A 15,831-nucleotide genomic window follows, 5' to 3' on the forward strand; every position below is an offset into this window, starting at 1 on the left:
TTCCACTGCTGAACAGCTCTGACTGTCAGAAAGTTTTTCTGTGTGTCCATCGACTCTGCATGGGGTGGGGGCTTCAGATCAGCCATGGGTGAGCACCGGCTCTCTGCCTAACCTACCTTGCAGGGTTGTTGTGGGGCATAGCTGTCAACCGTCCCTTATTTGGCGGGAAACTCCCTTATCCCAGCGCCGTGTCCCGCTGCTGTCCCTTATTGATGATGTCCCTTAAATTTCCCGGGAAGCAGCGGCTCAGGGTCCTCCGCCAAGAGAGAGAGCGTGCGCACGAGCTGCTGCATCTCCGTCTCTCCCAAGGAGACGGGCTGGTGTGGGCAAGAGTCTCCCTCCCTCCCTCTCTCTTGGGTGGGGAAGGGCAGATGGAACTCCTTGCACCAGGACGATGGCAGTCCCGACATGCTGCTTAGCATCCCCTCCAACCAGTGCAGCATCTTAATGTAGTGATTTCCCCCTCTGCATCCCTTTCATAACTCTATTTTTATAAATCATTTGTCCATCCATAGTTCAAATTTTTACTACAAGTTTTCTGTCAGTCCTACCAATGTCACTCTTTCCAATAGCTTTTCAACTAAATTATAAACTTTCCCCATTCTTTATTAAAGAGGTCCTCTTCCTGGTTTCTAATTCTGCCTCTAAGCTTTGCCATCTCGACGTCGTTCCTTAGTTTTGTCTGCCACTCTTCTTTGGTCGGAGTTGTAGACCCTTAGGACAGTGTTTCCCAACCGGTGTTCCGCGGCACACTAGTGTGCCGTGAGACACCGGCTGGTGTGCCGTGGGAGGGAGGCGGGCGAGTCGGGCGGCGAGAGGCGGCGGCGGCGAGGATCCGCGTCGAGCCGGGGGCGGCTCCGCGGTGCTGGTGCCGAGCGGCGGGGCAGCGCGCGCAAAAGGGAGGAGCGCGAGACAGCGGAGGAGGAGGAGGCCGGCATGTCCGGGCAGCAGCAGCAACAGCAGCAGCAGCAACTCCCGGCGACGGCTCCTCCTCCGCCCGCTATCGCCGCCACCACCACAACAGCCGCCGCCGCCTCAGCTGCCGCCGTCCCTCAGTCCCTCGCTCTGCTGCCTCCTCCCACCCCGGCAAGGGGAAGGGAAAAAACTTTCACTTTTGTGCGTCCCTCCCGGCGTGACGCTGCGCGCTGACGTCACGGGGCGGGGCTTTAATGGTGGTGTGCCGCGAGATTTTTTTCCGGTAAACAGGTGTGCCGTTGCCCAAAAACGTTTGGGAAACACTGCCTTAGGATCATCTAGTCCAACCCCCTGCAAAACACAGTCAGTCGCAGCAAAAGCAGCCTGGCTCCATCAGTGGCGGATTTCTGTATAAAATCCCTTATTTTCGCTGCTGATCCCTTATTTTCGAGGTTGCTGGTCCCTTATTTTCAAATCTGTAAGTTGACAGCTATGTTGTGGGGGGGGGGTGAAATGAGGAGGGAGAGAACTGCGTACGCTGCGTTGAGCTCCTTTGGAGGAAAAAAAGGGGAATATAAATGCAATAAATAAAACATCTTGACCGAAGCACTACCAAGGGACGGATTTCGAGAACCTGCGAGTCAGAATGGGGGGGGGGGTCCTTCTCTGCAAAAAAAAGCTTGCAAAAAAGGGCTGTTGGGGACAACCAACCTTGCACGGCTCCAGCCAGCAGAGGGCAGGTGGGGAAACCAGCCGATCGCCCGGGGAAAATGCACTTTGCACTTTCCCAGGAATCCTACCAAGGCTCCTCCTTTTCCTCCCTCCCTTCCTTCTTCCTTCCCTCCATTTCTCCCTCTCTCCCCCTCCCTGTTTCTTTCTCTTCTTATGTAAGATCCATGTGGTTCAGCGCCTAGGCTTGCAATCTGAAGTCGTCCTTGCAAATATAAATAAACCGTAAGTCAGGCGACTCTTCTCCTCGCCCCTCGGTTTTCCAATAGGGCGCCGTTTTATTTGCTATTTCAAGCAATGCTGGTTGATGCGCAGGTGAGACAGAACTGGGGAACTGGGTGGATGCCGCTTCCAAGTTTTTAACACTTGCAAACCAGCAGCCAACTAAGGAAAAACCCAAGAATATTGAGTCAGACCATCGATACACCTCGCTTAGCGTTGCCTGCGCAGACCGGCAGCGGCTCTCCAAAGTATCAGGTATCTCCAGTTAGGGCTGAGAGAGACACACCCTGCCTGCCCCAAATCCTGGAGAGCTGCTGTCGGTCAGTGTGGACAGTATTGAGCTAGGTGGACCAGTGGTCTCACTCCATAAAGCTGCCTCTATTCCCAGAGGAGTTGTATAGATGTTCCAACCATGCAAGGTTGACACCCACTGTGTGTGTGTGTGTGTGTGTGTGTTTTCCTTTCATTAGCTAAGCCAGGAACTCCTGGTCCCAGTCAGTGAAGCACTTTCTTAGAGCATAGCTGTCAACTTTCCCCTTTTTTTTAAGGGAAATCCTATTATTTTGAATAGGATTTCCCTTTAAAAAAGGGAAAAGTTGACAGCTATGCCTTAGAGCAAGACTGCCCTTGTATGTTTGCAGCCGACTCCATCACCTTTGCCACAAGTGGCTGAAGCCAGAGACACACCAAGACTCAGATCCTGGACCTGGCGATCCTGGAGCAGTTCCTGGCTCTCCTCCCCCCGGAGATGGAGAACTGGGCGATGAGATGCAGAAAGGAGACCTGTTCCCTGACCAAAGGTTTCCACCTGAGCCGGGCAGAGGACATGAAGCAGGAGGAGGAACAGCAGGTGAGAGATGGCTTCATCCAGGTGCTAACACTTTAGGTCAGTGGTTTTGAATACAGTGGTACCTTAGTTCTCAAACGCCTTGGTACTCAAACAACTTGGAACCCAAACACTGCAAACCCGGAAGTAAGTCTTCCAGTTTGTGAACTTTTTTCGGAAGCTGAACATGCTTCATTTTGAATGCCATACTTCCATTTTGAGTGTTATGCTGAGGTCTGTCTGTTTTTGCTATTTAATTTGCATTTTTGTTTTTTGTGGCTCTTTTTTGTGACTGTGTGGAACCCAGTTCAGCTACTGATTGATAGTGTGACTGCAGTACATAGTTTATTGCTTTCATTTTATGGATCAATGGTCTCGTTAGATAGTGAAATTCAAGTTAAATTGCTATTTTAGGGGTTGTTTTTAAAGGTCTAGAACGGATTAATCCATTTTGCATTACTTTCTATGGGAAAGCGTGTGGGGAGGTTTACTTTAGCAGAGTTAAACAATCCCCTTTTTAAGTTTATGCAGCGATCAGCTTGTTGCTGACTCATCTGAGTTCTACTAATAAAGATGCCTTCCTGGTTAAAAAATCCTTTTGAATCCCTCTTAAAGAATACACACACAAATCTGATTCATGTTAATACAGTCATACCTCGTGTTACGTCCACTTCATGTTACGTTCTTTCGGGTTACGTCCCGCAGCAACCCGGAAGTACCGGAAAGAGTTACTTCTGGGTTTTGCTGCTCGCGCATGCGCAGACGCGCAAAATGACATCATGCGCAGAAGCAGCAAGTCGCAACCTGCACGTGCACAGACGCGCCGCTGCAGGTTGCGTTCTTTTTAAGTTGCGAACTGGCCTCTGGAACGGATCCCATTCGCAACCAGAGGTACCACAGTATAAAACTACCGTACTTTTTGCACCATAACACTCACTTTTTTCCTCCTAGAAAATAAGGGGAAATGTCTGTGCGTGTTATGGAGCGAATGCCTGCGGGTGGTGGTGGGGATCTGCTGCAGTCGTGAGCAGAGGATCCATGGTTCCCCTTCCTTTCCTCCTCCGTGGTTACAAAGCATGGATCCACATGGATCCTCAGGATTTTTGCATTGGGCTACCCCAAACTCACTGTCAGATCACATGTCTGTGGCCACAGCATGAACCACAAAAATCATATATCCACTATTTCGTTTAGAATATTTTTTCCCTTGTTTTCCTCCTCTAAAAACTATGTGCGTGTTATGGTCTGGTGCATGTTATAGAGCGAAAAATACGGTATTTTACTCTCAGATTCATTCCGGTTTACAGAACTGTACCTGAAGGCAGGCTGAGGTTACATAACAAGCAAATAAACTATACCAGAGGGAAGTTGGTCCTGAGGTGACTTCAACTGAGCAGTTACCTTTCAAAACTACCAGCAACCGACAAACTGGTTCTCACAGCAACCGGTTAGAACAGGGGTCTGCAACCCGCAGCTCCGGAGCCGCATGTGGCTCTTTTACATCTTTGCTGCGGCTCCAGGGCGGATACTAGCGAGGGGAGGAGGCGCACACTCCCCACTGTGGCGGGCGCTGTACTGGCTGTGACGTCGCATGGGGGCGGTGCGTGCGTTAGTCATGCACTGTCCCGACGTCACCTTCCCGCCCGCTGTCAGATCGTGGCTCCGGAGATATATTTGTTTTAAATGTCGCAATGGTTTTGTGGCTCCCAGTTGTTGTTTTTTCTTCGGAAACAGGTCCAAGTGGCTCTTTTTGTCTTAAAGGTTGCAGACCCCTGGGTTAGAACATGGAGGCCCTTAGTCCTCTGTCGGAATGTTGCACTTGACTGCAGCTTTACATCCCACAAAGCACACCTTGGTTTTGGAATGCATTGGTTTTGGAAAGGACTTCCGGAACGGATTAAGTTTGAGAACCAAGGTACAGTGGTACCTCTGGATGTGAACGGAATATTCTAGAAAGAACTTGAGGATTGGTCTAGGAAAGGTTGCTAGGCAACAGAAAAATCTCCCCAGCAACGGGTGCCTTTATTAAGGGCATGTGGTCAATAAATGTCAGTCAGTGTGTAAATGAACAGAAGTACAAATGAGTCAGCAGTTGAGTTTCTGGCCAGATGGCCGGAGGAGAAGGAATTGTGTTGTTTTATTTGACCAATGTAATTTTTAAAAAAATAATAATAAAGATTCTCTGTAGAAAGAAACTCTGCTGTAAGCCTTAAAAAAATAAAACCCAAGAGTAGTTGCAGAGCATACCCACCATGGCTAGAGGCCTTCAATAGCTCTCTCCTCCAATAATTTGTCTAATCCTCTTTTAAAGCCGTCAGAGTTGGTGGCCATCGCTTGCCTCCTTGCTGGGGGTGTGTGACCCCCCCTGGTGGGCGGAGCCAGAGGCAAAAAGTGGGTGGAGCAATGAATGTGACTCTTAACTTTGGTATAGTAAGCATCGTTCTAGTTGTGCAAGCAAGAGACATGCTCACATTTCAAGTGGTACGTTCCAACCGGGGGAAAGCCCTTGAGGAGGTGTGGCCTTGGAGGGGGGTTCAGAGGGCCAGGCAGAGAGGTCTGGAGGTCCACATTTGGCCTCAGGTGCCCCCCGCTGTTGCAAAGGTCTAAAATGCCCTCCGACCTTCTTTTGTCTCCCTTGCAGATGGTGAAAACAACAGAACCACAGAATTACAGAACTGGAGAATTAGAAGGGGCATCTAGTCAGACGCCCTGCGGTGCAGGAATCGCAGTCCTGGTCTTGTGGCCGCCACCCCCAGACGAATGCCCCTGTTCCGTTGCAAAAATGATGGTGACGTTTTCTTCCAGACCGTCTCCTCCTCTGCGTGGAGCAGAAACTGTTTCTGGAGAGCTGCTGAATCGGGTGCAGGAAGAAGGAATGGAGAGCTGTGCAGGATCTGCCCCTTCCCCTCGGCTTCTGGTACAGTTGCCCGATGTGCAGGCTTTGAATGCTCTGCATCACGCATAGGCAACCTCAGCCCTCCAGATGTTTTGGGACTACAACTCCCATCACCCCTAGCTAACAAGACCAGTGGTCAGGGATGATGGGAACTATAGTCCCAAAACATCTGGAGGGCCGAAGTTGCCTATGCCTGCTCTGCATAGTTTCTGTTTTCTTTTTGCGGCTCTAATATGTTCTTCCTTAGCTGCAGAAGAACTTTGGAAGAGCCTGGCTAAAAGATCAGGCCAGTGGCGAGCCAGATGCCACAGTGCAAGCAAGACATGAGCTCAAAAGCCTCGCTCTCCCCACTTGTGATTCCCAGCGCCTGGTATTCAGTCCCATTGACATCTTTAGGATTTCCTTTCAGTAAGAACATACAAAGAGCTGACTGGATCAAGCCAAGAGCTCATCTAGTCCAGCATCCTGTTCTCACAGTGGCAGCTTCCGAGCAGAATACAAAGTGTTGGTGCTGATTTTTAAAGCCCTAAACGGCCTCGGCCCAATATACCTGAAGGAGCGTCTCCACCTCCATCATCCAGCCCGGACACTGAGGTCCAGCTCTGAGGGCCTTCTGGCAGTTCCCTCCCTGCGAGAAATGAGGTTCCAGGGAACCAGGCAGAGAGGGCCTTCTCAGTAGTGGCACCTGCCCTGTGGAACGCCCTCCCACCAGATGTCAAGGAGATAAACAACTATCTGACTTTTAGAAATAAAAAAATTCCTTCCAGTAGCGCCTTAAAGACCAACTAAGTTAGTTCTTGGTATGAGCTTTCGTGTGCATGCACACTTCTTCAGATACACTGAAAGCTCATACCAAGAACTAACTTAGTTGGTCTTTAAGGTGCTACTGGAAGGAATTTTTTATTTTGACTATGGCAGACCAACACGGCTACCTATCTGTAACTGACTTTTAGAAGACATCTGAAAGCAGCCCTGTTTAGGGAAGCTTTTAATGGTTGATGTTTTATTCTATTTTCAATATCTGTTGGGAGCCACCCAGAGAAGCTGGGTGGACTCAGCCACATGGGCAGGGTATTATATTATTATTATTATTATTATTATTATTATTATTATTATTATTATTATTATTATTATTATTAACCAGATGCCCCAATGCAGGAAATGAGCACAACAGTGCTGCTCTCCTTACCCTTCCCAAAAAGTGGTATTCAGAGTGTCTTTGAAAAGCTTTCTTAACTACCAATGATGCTTTGAAAGAGGATAAAAGAAATTCAGGGAGGATGAGGCCATTGGTGGCAACGAACCCTGATGGTTGTGCTTTGTCTCTGTGGACCGGGCAATAATGCTTCTGAAAACCACAGGAGAGGAGAAGACTCTTCTGCTCAGGTGCTGCTTGGGGGTTTCGTACAGATTTATGTCTTGCCAAATGCAAGGTGGTTCTTTTAAAATGAGATCCAGAAGCAATATGAAATGCACAAGTGAATGAGAAGATTAAATATTCCACTCTGAAACAGCAAGCAATGTATACCGACCAAGCAAACACTTCAATCTGCTGCTTGGAAGCCCTCGAGAAGCAGCAAAGCGACTCCCCAGGTAGCCTCAGTTTGCACGGATCTGCGGCCGATCAGTCCGTGCACGAGCTTCAGAGAAACCTAGCCCAGACCATCTGATTTTATAGCTAGCCTGTGTGGCAACTGGCTACGTAGAATCATAGAATCATAGAATCATAGAATCATAGAGTTGGAAGAGACCACAAGGGCCATCGAGTCCAACCCCCTGCCAAGCAGGAAACACCATCAGAGCACTCCTGACATATGGTTGTCAAGCCTCTGCTTAAAGACCTCCAAAGTAGGAGACTCCACCACACTCCTTGGCAGCAAATTCCACTGTCGAACAGCTCTTACTGTCAGGAAGTTCTTCCTAATGTTTAGGTGGAATCTTCTTTCTTGTAGTTTGGATCCATTGCTCCGTGTCCGCTTCTCTGGAGCAGCAGAAAACAACCTTTCTCCCTCCTCTATGTGACATCCTTTTATATATTTGAACATGGCTATCATATCACCCCTTAACCTCCTCTTCTCCAGGCTAAACATGCCCAGCTCCCTTAGCCGTTCCTCATAAGGCATCGTTTCCAGGCCTTTGACCATTTTGGTTGCCCTCCTCTGGACACGTTCCAGTTTGTCAGTGTCCTTCTTGAACTGTGGTGCCCAGAACTGGACACAGTACTCCAGGTGAGGTCTGACCAGAGCAGAATACAGAATTACTTCCCTTGATCTAGATGCTATACTCCTATTGATGCAGCCCAGAATTGCATTGGCTTTTTTAGCTGCCGCGTCACACTGTTGGCTCATGTCAAGTTTGTGGTCAACCAAGACTCCTAGATCCTTTTCACATGTACTGCTCTCAAGCCAGGTGTCACCCATCTTGTATTTGTGCCTCTCATTTTTTTTGCCCAAGTGCAATACTTTACATTTCTCTGTGCAGATCATCCATTAGCCACCCCCTCCCAATACCTCACTTTCTAAAGAACAACGTCCAACATCAAAGAAGGTAGACAGCATTATCCTCCCAACTGATTATGGCAGGTGTGGGGGGGGCTTTACCGCCTCCCAGCATTTTCAGGACATTAAAGAATGTTCCCACGCCATCAAAAAACTTAACAAGAGCGAGGAAGGGGGAAGGAACGGAGGCAGGAAGGGTAACCGTGTCAGATCACGAACTCCTCAATACATTCGAAATAAATAAATAAAATTTAAAAATTGCCCAGTAGAATCTTAAAGACCAACTAAGTTTGTTCTGGGTATAAGCTTTCGTGTGCATGCACACTTCTTCAGATTCTTCACAAAAGTTTACACCCAGAACAAACTTTGTTGGTCTATGGTGCTACTGGACATTTTTAATTTTTATTTATTTATTTCGACTGTGTCAGACCAACACGGCTACCTACCTGATCCTCAATACATTTTTGGCTTCCAAGTGCATTTCCCATACAGTATGTAGGTAGCCATTGTGAAAACGGGGAGCTGGAGTAGATGGGCTATTGGCCTGATCCAGCAAAGCTCTTGACATGTTCTCCAGCAAGGGTGACTGCTTTTCCAGGGAGAAACCGATCTCGTCTAGTAGCCACAACGACTATGTTCCACCTCCACGATCGGAGGCACCATAACTCGGAAGTAACATTCGCTGGGGAACAAGAAAGGCCTCTTGTTCTCAGGTCCTGGCATCCCATTGGGGCTTCTGGGCTCTTCAGACATCCTTTCGATTCCGCTGGGGAACCTGCAGTCACCTCGCCTTAACTACCTCTTTGGATTGCTAAATTATCTATGACCGCCAAAAATGTGAATCTGCTTAAGGACAACTGTGAAGGATGTTGGATTGAAGAGAAGGGGAATTTGGAAATAGGGACAAACCAGAAGTTGTTACTGTTGGGCCGAGTTGCTGTGGCGGGGATGGGGGCTGCTGTGTTGCTGGGGATGTTGCTTTTGTTTCAAACATTGCAAGCTCTGGATGGGATGGAGGGTCTCAGGAGGTGGCAGAGGGATGCTCCTAGAGTTGTTTGGCAGGGCAGGAAGCCTCGAGTTAAGCTTAAGATATTGATGGATGCTAAAGAAGGAGGTGGACCTGCCCTGCCAGACCTTTAAACTTCATTGTGAACCATCTGCCTTTTGCTGATTGAGAAAATGGTTGCTTCTGGAAAACACTGAAGTTGGACAATGGCAGACGAAGTTGATGGACTATAGGGAATTAGCGGAAATGACTGGCAAGATCCGAGACCAGGGTGAAGAGTCGGTGGAAGAAGATTGGAAAAAGTTTAAAGACTATTTATAGAAATATTGTAAAATTAAGGAATGTTAGAAAAATGTTGGAATGAAATTACATGGCTTTAGTAGAAATGTCATAAGGAATTAAGTATAAATAGATTAAAAGGGAAAGTATGGCAAGAATGTGTTAAGATAATTATAGAACAGAAAACAGAGTAAGATGGAAAGGAATTGCTGAAACAAATAATAGAAGTGGCATACAAAAAGGGAGGTGTGAGGAAGTTGCTGGAAATAAGTGAATGAATTATAAGATATTGAAAATGTTCGAGGTGTTTTTTTAAATTGTTTTTGTCTGTTTTTGCTTGATTTGTTAGTCCATTCATATTGTTTTCTCTTTTTGTTTCTTCTTTTTCTCTGTGTTTGTAGTGCTGTGTTGGAAATTTTGAAAAAGTAATAAATATCATTTTTTAAAAAAAGGATTGCTAAATTATCTGTGAGATAAAGCTCTTCCCTTTTTGGTGCTTTCAGGGCCCGGTGACCTTGGAGGATGTGACCGTGCATTTCACAGAGGAGGAGTGGGCCCTTCTGGATCCGGGCCAGAGGGCCTTGCACAGAGAAGTGATGGAGGAGAATTACAGGAATCTGGCCTCTCTGGGTTAGTAATCCTCCTTCTCTTACCCTGAGGTTCCCCACCCACCCAGGACAGCATCATAAGATCATAGCACGAGGTCTCAGTTGTTGTCCCTGCTGCTTTTGAGCTCTGCTGAAAGAGGCGCTAAGGATGAAATGTGTGACCTGATACGCACCGAGGGCTTTGTTGTTGTTTAGTCGTTTAGTCGTGTCAGACTCTTCGTGACCCCCTGGACCAGAGCACGCCAGGCACTCCTGTCTTCCACTGCCTCCCACAGTTTGGTCAAACTCATGCTGGTAGCTTCGAGAACACTGTCCCACCATCATCCTCTGTCGTCCTCTTCTCCTTGTGCCCTCCATCTTTCCCAACATCAGGGACTTTTCCAGGGAGTCTTCTCTTCTCATGAGGTGGCCAAAGTATTGGAGCCTCAGCTTCAGGATCTGTCCTTCCAGTGAGCACTCAGGGCTGATTTCCTTCAGAATGGATACGTTTGATCTTCTTGCAGTCCGTGGGACTCTCAAGAGTCTCCTCCAGCACCATAATTCAAAAGCATCAATTCTTTGGCGATCAGCCTTCTTTATGGTCCAGCTCTCACTTCCATACATCACTACTGGGAAAACCATAGCTTTAACTATACGGACCTTTGTTGGCAATATGCTTTTTAAGATGCTGTCTAGGTTTGTCATTGCTTTTCTCCCAAGAAGCAGGCGTCTTTTAATTTCCGAGGGCTAGATACAACTAAATAGTTAGGCTAGTGGGATGTAAAATGAACCCCACGAGTGCCGTGGGTCTATTTTTCTCCTCTCTTCTGCTTGTGTGCCCCTCCAAATCAGTTCTGGCAAGTTGGGAGAACCTCAGGCACAACACGAGGGGATTAGGAGAGGTAAGATTTTGTTGCTTGGCAAGTGTGATGTCAAATTTGCTCTGGGCAGAATGATCTGAGGACTCCTAGCCCAGCTGATATGCACAGTTCAGGTGTGAGGTGTGCGTCCTGTGTGTGTACATGCAAGGGTGTATGTGTGAGAAAGACAATGTGGAGTGGCCACGCTCATCTTTGGCCACACTTACCGTATTTTTGCTCTATAGACGCACCTGACCATAAGACACACCTAGTTTTAGAGGGGGAGAACAAGGGGGAAAAATCTCTCCCTCTCTGCGCAGCGCCCCTTCAGCGAAGCAGCAAGAGAAGCGGAGCCCCTTCCATTTCTCCTCCTGCTTCGCTGAAGGGGCGCTGCGCAGAGAGGGAAAGCTGCGCAGCACCTCTCCAGCGAAGCAAAGCCAGGAGAGCAAGAGGGATCGGTGCACTCCGTAGGCTTCGCGTTGGTTTCGCTGAAGCCATGGAGCCTGCATTCGCTCCATAAGATGCACACACGTTTCCCCTTAATTTTTGGAGGTGGAAAAGTGCGTCTTACAGAGCGAAAAATACGGTACCTTCAGCATGCGGCCCGCAGGAGCATTGATCAAGGGTGAACGCGGCCCAGTCTTAGTGCCCATCAACAGTGGCTGCTCCCTGACTATCCTTCCCTTTCTGCTTTTCACACAAACATTAATTGGGATTGTTCTCGAACTTTGGTGTCCGTACTTCCCTGATCAGGTCTCCCTTTGTATTCCTGCAGGTGATGGGAGGGAGAGCAGTGAAGAGAATGAACCCCAGGGAATTAAAACTGAAGCAGAAGAGAATTTGAGGAAGGACACTGTTGTTCCAGACGGTGCTGGCTTCAGTGAAACTCTGATGCTGGAAAAACATCATACAGGCAAGAAACAGGAAAACGCCTCTCCTTGTGTAAGAAACCCAGCTAGAATATTGAATCCCAGCACCCTTGGAAGAAAACATAATGGGAATAAACTGTTTCAGTGTTCAGAGTGTGAAAAGAGCTTCAAATACAAGTCACTTCTTCATCTACATGAAAGAACCCACACAGAAGGGAAACCCTATAAATGTTCAGAGAACAGAAAGAGTGTCCGTCTGAGCTCCAAGCTTCCTGCTCATCAACAAATCCACAATGGGGAGGAACCATATAAGTGCTCAGTGTGTGGAAATAACTTTGCTGATAGCAATAAACTGTCTAAACATGAAAGAATCCACACAGAAGGGAAACCGCATAAATGTTCAGAGTGCGGAAAGTGTTTCCGACAGACCTACAACCTTTTTAATCATCAAAGAATCCACACTGGAGAAAAACCATATAAATGCTCGGAGTGTGGGAAGAGCTTCACAGACCGTAGTGGCCTTACTCGTCATCAGAGAACCCACACAGGAGAGAAACCCCATAAATGTTCCAATTGCGGAAAGTGCTTCAGCCGCTACAGTCACCTTCTTAGTCATCAAAGAATCCACACAGGGGAGAAACCGTATAAATGCTTGGAGTGTGGAAAGGGCTTTGCTCAGAGCTCTGCGCTTCTTTCTCACCGAAAAGTCCACTCAGGAGAGAGACCGTTTAAATGTTCTGAGTGCGAAAAGTGTTTCCGTCTGAGCTCCAAACTTCTTGATCATCAGAAAATCCACACTGGAGAAAAACTATATAAGTGCTCAGTGTGTAAAAGCAGCTTTGCGTACAAGAGACACCTTTCCTTACACGCAAGAATTCACACAGGATAAACCATATAAATGCTTAGAGTGTGGAAAGAGCTTCACTAGGAGCTGTGTGCTGTTAAATAAAGAATCCATTCAGGAAGGAAACTATAAATGCTCAGTGTGTGGAAAAAGCTTAAGAGATCATAGTAGCCATTCTCATCATCAGAGAAGCCACATAGAAGCCACATAAATGTTCCAATTGTGGAAAGTGCTTCAGCCAGAATAGTGACCTTCTTAATTATCAGACGCTCCATACATGTGAGTTTGGGGAAAGCTTCAGTTGTAGCCAAACCCTTGCTTTACACATGGGGGAGAAAGTATTTTCATGTTCAGAGTGTGGAAAGTACTTTGACCATAAGTTACTAACTACCAAAAGGCCCATACAGGTGAGAAGTTGTATAAATGTTCAGAGTGTGGAAAGAGCCAAAGCAATAGCCTCTTTAACCACAAAATAATCCATTTTGCAGAGAAAGTATATCATTGTTTGGGATGTGGAAAGGGCTTCAGCTGAAGGGTACGTCTTAGTATGGAATGCGGGTGGCACTGTGATCTAAACCACTGAGCCACTTGAGCTGGCAGATCATAAGATTGGTGGTTTGAATCCTCACGATGGGGGTGAGCTCCCGTTGCTCTATCCTAGCTCCTGCCAACCTAGCTGTTTGAAAGCATACCAGTGCGAGTAAATAAATAGGTACCACTGCGGTGGGAAGGTAAATGGTGTTTCCAGGCACTCTGGCAATCGTCACGGTGTTGTGCCAGAAATGGTTAAGTCATGCTGGCCTCATGACGCAGAAAAGCTGTCTGCAGACAAACGCCGGCTCCCTCAGCCTGAAAGCGGAGATGAGCGCTGCACCCCCATGGTTGAATTTGAATGGACTTATCCATCCAGGGGTCCTTTAGTGCACATCAGAAACCCCATACAGGAGTGAAATCATATAAAGGTCCATTGAATGGAAAGAGCTTCAGCCACGTTGGTGGCTTTAGTTTCCATCAGTGAGTCCACACCGGAAAAGAACTATACAGTGGTGCCTCGCAAGACGAAAAGAATCCGTTCTGTGATTCTCTTCGTCTAGCGGTTTTTTCGTCTTGTGAAGCAAGCCCATTGACGCATTAGCGCTATTAGCGGCTTTTAGCGGCTTATCTGCTGATCGGATCAGCTGATAAGCGGCTTAGCGGCTTAGAAAAAGGGGGGGAGGGGAAAAACCAGCAGGAACTCGCAAGACATTGTCGTCTTGCGAAGCAAGCCCATAGGAAATTCGTTTTGCGAAGCACCTCCAAAACGGAAAACTCTTTCGTCTAGCGAGTTTTCCGTCTTGCGAGGCATTCGTTTTGCGGGACACCACTGTATACAGTGGTACCTTGATTCTCGAATGGCTTGGGTCCCAAACAAATCGGCTTCTGAACGTTGCAAACCTGGAAGTAAGTGTTGTGGTTTGCGAATGTTTTTCGGAAGCCGAACGTCTGACGTGGCTTCCATGGCTTATTGAGTGCAGGAAGCTCCTGCAGCCAATCAGAAGCTGTGCCTTGGTTTTTGAACAGTTTGGGGAGTTGAATGGACTCCTGGAACGGATTAAGTTCGACAACCAAGGTACCACCGTAGATGCCATGGAAAGAGTTTTCAGGTGAGCAGAGTGGTTGCGTATCACCACCAAATCCTCACAAGGGAATAAGTCATTTAAATCCTCAGTCAGATGTGGTATCTGTCACAAGGAAAGCACTTACACAGGAAATACCATAGTCTCTTTTGCACATAACGCCAAAGCGTGGTTAACAGAAGAAGAGCTTGCTGGATCAGGAAAACGGGTCCTCTCCACTCTTGTGGTTTCCTGCAAGTAATGACAGAACATTGCTCACAGCACAGCCTCCATCCTCCTCCATTGATGGACTTGTTGTTGTTTAGTCGTTTAGTCGTGTCCGACTCTTCATGACCCCATGGACCAGAGCAAACCAGGCACTTCTGTCCTCTACTGCCTCCTGCAGTTTGGTCAAACTCATGCTGGTAGCTTCGAGAACACTGTCCAACCATCTCATCCTCTGTCGTCCCTTCTCCTTGTGCCCTCCATCTTTCCCAACATCAGGGTCTTTTCCAGGGAGTCTTCTCTTCTCATGAGGTGGCCAAAGTATTGGAGCCTCAGCTTCACGATCTGTCCTTCCAGTGAGCGCTCAGGGCTGATTTCCTTCAGAATGGAGAGGTTTGATCTTCTTGCAGTCCATGGGACTCTCAAGAGTCTCCTCCAGCACCATAATTCAAAATTGATAATTGATGGACTTACCCTCCTTTAATTTCTCTAAACCTCTCTTAAAGCCATCCAAGTTGGTGGCCGTCACTGTTTCCTGCTGGAGTGAGTTCCACAGTTTATCTATGTAAAATAAGTCCTTTCTTTACCTGTCCTGAATTTTCCAGCTTCATTGGATATCCACAAGATTTCGTGTTGTGTGAGAGGGATAAAAACTTTCCTCTGTCAACTTTCTTCCTGCCATGCATAGTTTTGCAAACGTCCGTCATATCATCTCTTGCTCGCCTTTTTCTATAAATGATGTTTTATTAAACCATGGCTTAGTGATATCTGTGAAACTAACCCAGCAGTTTAACTATGGTCTGTTAAATATTATTAAAAGTCAACAAAAGTTTGTAATCCTCATTTGACATTAGCCAGGGTTTTGTGTTATATTTGAATGCAGAAATTTACTGCTAAAAGCTACAGAGCCATGAAGAGCGGCCAACAATGGAAATGGTTCTCAAGGTTTGGCTGCTCTGACGTTAAGTGACCATCTGCCCAGTGCCTCGGCTTCAGCTATGGCTTGTTAACTATGGTCCACCTTAGTTATGTGAGAGCCAAGCCAGTGAATCCTAGGAATGTTGGCAGCATGGAATGATTGTGTCAAAAGATTCACACCGAAGCAACATCCTATAAATAACTAAGACCAGAGAGGTTTTGAGCAATTGAACACTAGTCTAGGATTTCAAAGTGATGTCTGGGAGGAATTTCCAGGTAATCAAACTGAAAAATTATGTGTTGTTTGGCATTTTTGTAAAAAAAAAAAAAAAAAAAAAAAGCTAAACTTTGGGGGTTTGGTTTTTTTAAAAACAAAGTTTGATAATATTTGGGTCTTCCTAGCAAAAACTCAGCAACTTTTACTTTTTGAAATATGGCAATTCTAACACTAGTCAGAAGCAGAGAACATCAGGGTGGTGGACCATAGTTAGCCTGTGGCAGAAACACATGCCAATTGTCAATTTCAGCCGTATCCCCTTACATCTCCCACATGCTCCTACTG

The 15,831-nt window shown here is 47.0% G+C and overlaps 2 protein-coding genes across 4 annotated transcripts in view; one reads left to right on the forward strand and one right to left on the reverse strand.

The window, feature by feature from the left end:
• The window catches only part of LOC310701223 (uncharacterized protein), a 42,495-nt gene that overhangs the window by 11,247 nt on the left and 15,417 nt on the right, over positions 1-15,831 (reverse strand). The window contains exon 2 of one of the 2 annotated variants that reach the window (XM_083491777.1): positions 14,275-14,378. In XM_083491777.1, the coding sequence (XP_083347903.1) occupies positions 14,275-14,378 (104 nt within the window). Of the gene's footprint in view, positions 1-14,274; positions 14,520-15,831 lie in introns of those variants that run through there. The other variant, XM_083491776.1, reaches the window with a different exon arrangement.
• LOC310701591 (uncharacterized protein) lies at positions 1,732-12,664 on the forward strand. 2 transcript variants are annotated; one of them, XM_083492728.1, is made up of 5 exons: positions 1,732-1,869; positions 2,508-2,716; positions 5,334-5,609; positions 9,875-10,001; positions 11,594-12,664. In XM_083492728.1, the coding sequence occupies exons 2-5, from the start codon at positions 2,615-2,617 to the stop codon at positions 12,574-12,576; spliced, it is 1,488 nt and encodes a 495-aa protein (XP_083348854.1). In that variant the 5' UTR covers positions 1,732-1,869; positions 2,508-2,614; the 3' UTR covers positions 12,577-12,664. The 2 variants fall into 2 exon arrangements, with proteins under 2 accessions (XP_083348854.1, XP_083348855.1); XM_083492729.1 differs by lacking the exon at positions 2,508-2,716 and having other exon boundaries at positions 1,744-1,869.

The sequence above is a fragment of the Podarcis liolepis genome, assembly GCF_965112155.1.
Source record: "Podarcis liolepis genome assembly, chromosome: 2".
NCBI lineage: Eukaryota > Metazoa > Chordata > Lepidosauria > Squamata > Lacertidae > Podarcis > Podarcis liolepis.

What these genes read in the sequence shown, in the direction of transcription:
- LOC310701591 (XM_083492728.1), top strand. Translation starts at nt 2,615, where the DNA reads ATGGAGAACTGGGCGATGAGATGCAGAAAGGAGACCTGTTCCCTGACC. An exon ending in CCCCTTCCCCTCGGCTTCTG is followed by an intron (nt 5,610 to 9,874) that starts GTACAGTTGCCC and finishes TGGTGCTTTCAG; the next exon opens with GGCCCGGTGACCTTGGAGGA. An exon ending in CAGGAATCTGGCCTCTCTGG is followed by an intron (nt 10,002 to 11,593) that starts GTTAGTAATCCT and finishes GTATTCCTGCAG; the next exon opens with GTGATGGGAGGGAGAGCAGT.